This window comes from Peromyscus leucopus, chromosome 8b (assembly GCF_004664715.2).
Source record: "Peromyscus leucopus breed LL Stock chromosome 8b, UCI_PerLeu_2.1, whole genome shotgun sequence".
Classification (NCBI taxonomy): domain Eukaryota; kingdom Metazoa; phylum Chordata; class Mammalia; order Rodentia; family Cricetidae; genus Peromyscus; species Peromyscus leucopus.
This window is the reverse complement of record NC_051086.1, coordinates 66,975,601-66,983,419: the sequence shown is the minus strand read 5'-3', so window position 1 is coordinate 66,983,419 and position 7,819 is coordinate 66,975,601. Positions and strand designations below refer to the sequence as shown.

The window sequence follows — 7,819 nt, the reverse complement described above, 5'->3', positions numbered from 1 at the left end:
ATTGATGGTCACAAAATGCACCCAGAAAATATTCTTATATCCTCTGCCTTGTTTGGAGGTACAGTGATGGCATGGGAAGAGGGCTTATTGAGGAGCAACTTTTCCCCCAACCTGTCAGGATCCTGGTGGTTTGGTGTCCATGGGACGTTCTAGAGGCTACAGGGATGGCTCTGCTAGTCAGAACAGTCAATAGGATGCACAAATGGGAAGAACTCTTCAGCAAGAGAATGCTAAGAATCATTTATTTTGGACACAGACACTAGGAAGCAGTCACCACATCATGGATCTTCATTTTCTACGGATGTAGTTCTAGGGCTGGGGAGTCAGCAAGCATGGGCCGGATTCGGAAGAAATCTTCTGGGACTGGTCATCAGTCATGCTTACAAGTACTGAATCCATTATTCACAGGACTGTCAGCCGTCTACAGTACAAATTTGATCATGATTTTCATCTGCTTAGAAACCTCCAGCTTTTCAGCCCTCACTGGATGTCTGGCAGTTCATTGCTGTTTGATTGTGGCCTTGTTGTAGTGTTCTATCTCCCCCTGACCCCTGCCGCAACTGATACCACAGCTATCCAGAGCAATCATTTCCCCATTTCCTAAGGAGGGCAGTCATATCTCCCACCATCTGAACTGGCCTTCCTGTCTGGTGGGCTTTGTGTATCCTAACTTAAGCTTTCTCCTCATTGATCTCCACTCTGACATCTCTCAGCTTCCCCCAGGCAATGCTAGTCACCATTGTTAGAACTTAGCAGAAGCTGGTGCAGGGCTCATGCTGACACAGGCCTGCTTCTCTGGTCTAGCTAGGTTTTCCTTTAATCTCCATTCTAACACTTGCCTGCCCAATGTATGAAGTATTCAAAGGAATGAATGCTCCCACTCACTTCATTATCTCTCTCCCTCCCCGGAACACCTGCTCTCCTGGGAGAGTCAGTCAGACCTCTGAGGCTGGGGAGGGGAAGAAGAGTGAGATATCCCAGTTTATGACCATGTGGACCTCAGTCCTGGTGACTTGTGTCACTTTAGTCTCAGTGGGACTGCTTTGCAGAGGAGAGGGCCACAGATCCTGTAACCCAGGGTTCTGCTGCCCTGTGCTTCCAGTTCTTTCTCCTGGACACATCCAGACTCTTGTGTGCAGTCAGTGGACAAAGCCACATGAGACTGTCCCAGCAAAGTCCCTGGAAACTCACTTACTCCCTTGGACATACCTTGAAAGGATGTGGTGATGTGAATGATAATGGCCCCCACAGGCTTATATATTTGAATGTTGGTTACTAGTTGTTGGAGCATTTGGGGAAGGATCAGGAAGTGTGGCATTGTAAGAGGAGATGTATCACTGGGGACAGGCTAACTAGTTTCAAAGGTCCACACTGTTCCCTAATAGACTGTTCTCTGCTTCATGATCATGTGTCAAGATGGGGGCCTTCAGCTACTGCTCCAGTGCCTTGGCAGTCAGCCTGCTACCAAGCTCCCTACTATGAATGTCATGGACTGACTGTCTGCAACTGTAAGTCCCCAATAAACTCTTTCTTCTATAAGTTGCCTTGGTTAAGCTGTCACGACAATAGGAAAGTAAGACACAGGACTATACCCACTTTAAAGACAGGCCTCATGCAGACATGACCACACCCTTTCCTGCAGCACTTCATTTTATCAGGGCATGATTCATCTCCTGAGCATCTCTCATTGCAAGTTCCAACATCATGTAGGGGTGCCTTGGGACAAGCTCCAGGTTTTTGTAATTCTGAAAAAAAAAATGTTGTTTATGGAGCCTGAAGCAGTCAGAAAGACTAGGTTGAGAATTGATGTTAGAGGTCTGAAAGCCTGGTCACCTGCAGGAAACTAGCTTATTCTGTATCCTCCTTTGCACCCAGGGCTCTTCCCTCAGCTTCACCAGCTCCAGTCTCTCTCTTAGGCCTGAGTGTTCCCAGGCCATTGGGGAAATGTGCTCCCTCCCCAAGGCTGTAAGTCTCATTAGAAAGAACCTTGTACTGTCACAGTCTCTTCTTTAAATCAGAGAAGACGTTATAAACCTCTAATAACAGCCAGACCTTTCTCATCCCACCATACCCCAGGTTCATCTCTAAGCAGCAACTCCACTGAACCCCACATTCTAGGCACATCTCCAAACCAGATGAGCTGTCCTGATCTTTCCAGGCTTCTGTGAAAAGCAACACACACACTCTCTCTTAAGTAAGATAAGAAATGCAGGGATCACTGTTACAGACCAAAGGAAGTGATTTCAATCTAAGCAGTGGACACAGGGCTTTCCTGTGTTGTTTATGAGCCTCAGGTCCTAGTGTGCTATGATCCCTCTCTGTTTTCTGCTTGGATCCCCTTAATACACTTACCTCCGTGAGAAGACAGAGCGCAGGCCTTGTCCATCTCCATGGCAATCAAAGTCACCAGAACCAAGACTGTGGTTGTCTTCATGTTGGCTCTGGCTGGGCCGAATGCACAAATCAATTTATATCCTCTATAATGCTAAACTCATGGGTGTCAGTGGAGACAGTTAATGGGAAGTCTATAATAACAAGCGCATTCCAGAAGCTGCCTGCCAATAGCCTGGCTTCGTTTACTATGACATAACTGGTTTCTCTCCAACTTTTCTTTGGTAGATGCAAATGATAACCAGAAAAAGTCAAAAAACACTTTTACTACTGTGTTCCTCCATACAGCACAGCTTAACCCTTTATGATTGGTGAGAAAAGTATGTAATTATTTCTGTGTAGCTCAGCAGCTCAGAGTGAGAGCTGATGCTGAGACAGCCACTGTGGAGTGTCTGGGCCATCTGGGGCTTCCTGGACATTCAGTTATGTAAGGATGTGGCATGCTTCTGGGACAAATAGTGGCTCTGTCCTTTGTAGCTCTAAGGATGAGATTCCCTAAACAGGTGTGGAATCTGGACCCCTCTTCTCTGCAGAAGTAGGCAATGAAATCTCTCCTGGAGGAGATGGATACTCAAAGATTTCAAAGTGGCCAGGTCTAGATGAAGGTAAAGAGACAAGCTCCACTATGATGGTCATCTTTGACCAAAACTTTCTGTAAGAAGATTGTATAGAGGAGCAGAGAAGGGGTAAGAGTCATAGGAGAAAGTGCAGTATTCTAGTCTTTGAGTAGAGTGCCTGCCTCTTTTGCTGTCCCAATTAGAGACTCTCAGAGAAAGAGCTGTAGGGGTAAAACACCAGCAGCTGTGGGAATGTCCCGTCATCCTGTGGCTGGCTTTAAAGTCATCTTAGGTTTATAGAACTACCTCTGGGGGATTGAGGAGGGTTTGTTGAGTCACATACTTTGCTCCATGTGTTTCCAGTCCTTCCTTCAGATTGAGGAGACACGCCTTTGACCTGTAACTCTCCCCCCTCTGTTGTACGCATGCTGTGTCAGAAACATAGGCAAATTTATTTGTGTTTGTTTATAATGTCATCATTCATGGAATAATCACAAATTAACATGATACAGCAATGGATTTTTGTTGTTGTTGTTGTGTTTTGCTTGTTTCTTTAGTTTGGTTTCTTGTTTTTGATTTTTCTTTATGTGACAGGATTTATCTCTCTAACACTGGCTGTCATGGAACTTGCTCTGCAGATCAGACTGGCCACACAGTCAGTGATACACCATTCTCAGTGCTGGGATTAAAGGCATGTGCCACCAGCACTTAGCTTAAGACACACCAGTTTTAATGGAAGCAAGTGGCCAGGCGGTTTTGCTTCACACGCTAACCCTGGCCAAGGCAAACACAAGTTTTTTCCCAACCTTAAATAATGATATTAATTCTAATATCACTTATCAAACAATACACAGTAAACCTATCTCTTTATCTCTATACACATACATACTTACTTACCTGTGTTACAGAAATGACTGTCAGAGTTAATAGGCCACAGCAGAGTTCAAGAAGTTTCAGAAGTCCTGAGGAGCAGAGAAACAGAGGAATGTAAGGGGAATCTAGATTGATAAGACAATGAACCAGGGTGTGGGGAGAAGTTGCAGAAACTATGGTGACTGTACCTCAGGCTACTTCTGGTCACCTGCTTGAAAGCAAAGCTGTGGAGTTTAGTTTGACTGCAGAAGCCATAGCAGGACCAGGCTTAGATGCAGGAACTGAAGGACAGATGGACGGCAGGTCCAGTTAGGTGAACATGAGGATAGACAGAGGAGGAACTACATAGAAGGAGACAGAAGCCATCAAGTTATTAGGCAAACAGTGTGAGGTGCAGAAGCAGAGATTTGATAGAGACATACAGGAGACTCCAAACTTGGGAGACAAAGTTGGATGTTCTAGGAAAGATAACAGAGACTTAATTTTTACCTAATAGCTTCTACTCCTCAAAGGAAGGGTTTTCCTTTTCAACACTGATCCTTTATAAACCCCAACAATGCTGAGGGAACCAGACAATCAAACCTGGACATGGCTTGTAGGCCATCCAGCTCAGGCCAAGGGAGGAGCAGAAGCACTTCCCAGACACCAGTGCTGAGCCTGAAGGATGTGGATAGCTCCAGATTCCTGGAGGTATTTCAATTCAGTTCTGACTCCTAATGCAGACAGGAACTGGCACTTCTGATCTATGCTTCTTAATGATTTAAAAATTATTTTCAATTATGTGTATTGTATTGGTGTGAGGGTGGGATATAGGTGACCTGAGATCAGATGTCTGAGGGGGTCAGAGGTGTCAAATACCCCGTGAGTAGGAGTTTTAGGAAGTTGTGAGCCACCTGTTACAGATGCTGAGAACTTCCTCAGGTCCTCTGGAAGAGCAGCATGTGCTGTTAACCACTGAACCAGCTCCCTGGCCTCTTAACTCATGTTAAACAGAACCCACACCCCAGAGGTCATGGTTGTGCTCCTGGAGGTAGAGATCCAGTCCTGCAGGATGTTGTACTGTCTTAAATGGGGAGTTCCTGAGCCTTTCCTGCTCTTCCTAAAATCTGTCCCAGTAAATGTAGCTCCAGCAGGCCTGCTCTGTGGGACATGCTCAGGTCATTTTGTTTGCTTGGCCACATTTATGGTCACAGAGTGCACCCAAAAAAATTCTTATGTCCTCTGCCTTGTTTGCAGGCACAGTGATGGCATGTGAAGAGAAACAATTCAGAAACAAGTTGTCCTTCATCTGTGGGGATCCTGAGCTTTTGGTGTCCATGGAACTTTCTGGAGGCTACAGGGATGGCTCTGCTAATCTGAACAGTCAATAGGATGCACAAAGGAGAAGAACTCTTCAACAACAGAGTTCTAAGGATCATTTATTTTGGTCACCGAGACAATAGGAAGCAATGACTACATTATAGATTTTCATCTTCTAAGGATGTAATTCTAGGCAAGCATGGGTTCCGGGGATTCAGAAGAAATCTCCTGGGGCTGGTCATCTGCCATACTTAAAAGTATCGAATCCATCTTCCACTCGGCTCTCAACCATCTATTATACAAATTTGATCATGATTTTCATCTCTTTAGAAAAGTCTAGCTGTTCAAGCCCTCACTGTATGTCTGGCAGCTCTTTGCTGTTTGGATCTTTGGCCTTGTTGTAATATTTCCTGACCCGCATCCCAGATACCACAGCTACCCAGGGTCATCATTTTACCCACTTCTAAGGGGTGGCATGGATATCTCCCACCATTTGAATATGCTTTCCTTGTCTGGTGGGCTTTGTGTTTCCCAACTAAAGCTTTCTCCTCATTGACCTCCACTCTGACATCTCTCTGCCTTTCCCCATGCAAAACTAGTCACTATTATTAGAACTTAGTAGAAGTTGGTGCAGAGCTCATGCTGACACAGGCCTGTTTCTCTGGTCTAGCTACATTTACCTTTTACTCTCCATTCTAACACTTGCCTGCCTGATGCATAAGGTGTTCAATGAATGAATGCTCCCACTCACTTCATTATTCAGGGAGAGTCAGACCTCTGAGGCTGGTGAGGGGAAGAAGAGTGAGATATCCCAGTCTATGACCATGTGGACCTCAGTCCTGGTGACTTGTGTCACTTTAGTCTCAGTGGGACTGCTTTGCAGAGGAGAGGGCCACAGATCCTGTAACCCAGTGTCCTGATGCCATGTACTTCCAGTTCTTTCTCTTGGACACATCCAGACTCTTGTGTGCAGTCAGTGGACAAAGCCACATGAGACTGTCCCAGCAAAGTCCCTGGAAACTCACTCACTCCCTTGGACATACCTTGAAAGGATGTGGTGGTTTGAATGATAAAGGCTTCCATGGTCTTATATATTTGAATATTTGGTCCCTGCTTTTGGAGTTTTGGGGGAAGGATTAGGAGGTACGACTTGTTGGTGAGATGTATCACTGGGACAGGCTTGGAGATTTCACAGGTCCACACTGTTACCTGTTATTCTCTTTTGTGCTTCAAGATCATGTGTCAAGATGTAAGCCTTAGGCTACTGCTCCAGCCCCATGCCTGTCTGCCTGCTGCTATGATCCCTACCATGATGGTCATGGACTTAGGGAAACTGTAAGTCCCTAATAAACTCTTTCTTCTGTAGTTGCCTTGATGAAGCTGTCACAACAAAGGCAAGTAAGACACAGAACTATAGTCACTTTGAAGATGGCAGGTTGGCAGACAAACCACACCCGTTGCTGCGGCACTTCATTTTACCAGGGCATGATTCATCTCCTGAGCATCTCTCATCACAAGTTCCGCCAGTATTTGGGGGCACCTTGGGACAAGATCCAGGTTTTTGTAATCCTGAAACACACAATGTTGTTTATGGAGCCTGAAGCAGTCAGAAAGACAAGGCTGAAAATTGATGCTAGAGGTCTGAAAGCCTGGTCACCTGCAAGAAACTAGCTTATTCTATTACCAGCTTTGTACCAGGGTCTCTTCCCTCAGCTTCAGCAGCTCTAGTCTGTCTCTTAGGCCTGAGAGTTACTTGGCTTTTGCGGGAGTGTGCTCCCTTCTCAAGCTTATACAGACTCAGTAGAAAGAACCTTCCACCATCAAGGCCTCTTCTTTACATCTGAGAAGATACTATAAACCCTCTAATGACAGCCAGACCTACTTCATCCCACAGTACCCCAGGTTCACCTATGAGCATTAGCTCCATGATGGCCGTATGCAAGGCACATCTACAAACCAGGTAACCTGCTCTGATCTATACCATAGCTTCTGTCAATGCAACTCTCTCTCTCTTAAGAAAGATAAGAAATGCAGAGTGATCACTCTTATAGACTAAAGGAAGTGAATTCGATCCAAGCAGCGGGCACATGGCTTTCCCCTGTTGCAAGCCAGCCCCAGTCCCTCGTGTGCTATGATCCCTCTCTGCTTTCAGCTTGGATCCCCATAACACACTTACTTCCATGAGAAGACAGAGCACAGGCCTTGTCCATCTCCACAGCGATCAAAGCCACCAGAACCAAGAGTATGAATGCCTTCATGTTGGCTTGGCCGGGTTGAATGAACAAATCAATTTATAAGCCTCTTTAATGGTGGAAACACAGGTGTGACAGGTGTCAGTCAGTGAGGAAGTCTATAATAACAAGAGCTTTCCAAAACCTGCCTGTCAAAAGCCTGGCTCTCTTTTCTATTACATAACTGGTTTCTCTCCATTTTTTTTTCTTGTAGATGCAAGTGATTACCAGAAAAAGTCAAGAATACATTATGGCACCATGTTCCTCCTTATGGCACAGCTTAACCCTTTATGAATGGTGACCAAAGGATGTTATTATTTCTGTGTAGATCAGCAGTTCAAAGTGAGAGCTGATGCTGAGACAGCCACTGTGGAGTGCAAGAGCCATCTGGGGCTTTCTGGACATCCAGTTGTGTAAGGATGTGGCCTGCTTCTGGGACAGTTGGTGGCTGTGTCCTTTGTAGCTCTA

At 45.5% G+C, this 7,819-nt stretch overlaps 2 protein-coding genes across 2 annotated transcripts; both read right to left on the bottom strand.

The window, feature by feature from the left end:
* Window positions 1–215: 215 nt before the first annotated feature.
* On the bottom strand, window positions 216–2,536 carry LOC119086951 (WAP four-disulfide core domain protein 18-like). Its single transcript, XM_037201031.1, has 3 exons — window positions 2,353–2,536; window positions 1,597–1,745; window positions 216–421 (listed from the first exon to the last, which is right to left on the bottom strand). The coding sequence occupies exons 1-3, from the start codon at window positions 2,432–2,434 to the stop codon at window positions 371–373; spliced, it is 282 nt and encodes a 93-aa protein (XP_037056926.1). The 5' UTR covers window positions 2,435–2,536; the 3' UTR covers window positions 216–370.
* Window positions 2,537–6,449: 3,913 nt separating this feature from the next.
* Window positions 6,450–7,378, bottom strand: LOC114707751 (WAP four-disulfide core domain protein 18-like). The gene is made up of 2 exons (XM_037201179.1): window positions 7,297–7,378; window positions 6,450–6,689 (listed from the first exon to the last, which is right to left on the bottom strand). The coding sequence occupies exons 1-2, from the start codon at window positions 7,376–7,378 to the stop codon at window positions 6,538–6,540; spliced, it is 234 nt and encodes a 77-aa protein (XP_037057074.1). The 3' UTR covers window positions 6,450–6,537.
* Window positions 7,379–7,819: the final 441 nt, after the last annotated feature.

Excerpts from the sequence above, each read along its gene's own strand:
- LOC119086951 (XM_037201031.1), bottom strand. The coding sequence starts at position 2,434 with ATGAAGACAACCACAGTCTTGGTTCTGGTGACTTTGATTGCCATGGAG. Across the intron at positions 1,746-2,352 it reads CGCTCTGTCTTCTCACGGAG|AATTACAAAAACCTGGAGCT; the intron begins GTAAGTGTATTA and ends TTTTTTTTTCAG. Across the intron at positions 422-1,596 it reads GCATGAGGCCTGTCTTTAAA|ACGGCTGACAGTCCTGTGAA; the intron begins GTGGGTATAGTC and ends TTTGTACTGTAG.
- LOC114707751 (XM_037201179.1), bottom strand. The coding sequence starts at position 7,378 with ATGAAGGCATTCATACTCTTGGTTCTGGTGGCTTTGATCGCTGTGGAG. Across the intron at positions 6,690-7,296 it reads TGCTCTGTCTTCTCATGGAA|GATTACAAAAACCTGGATCT; the intron begins GTAAGTGTGTTA and ends TGTGTGTTTCAG.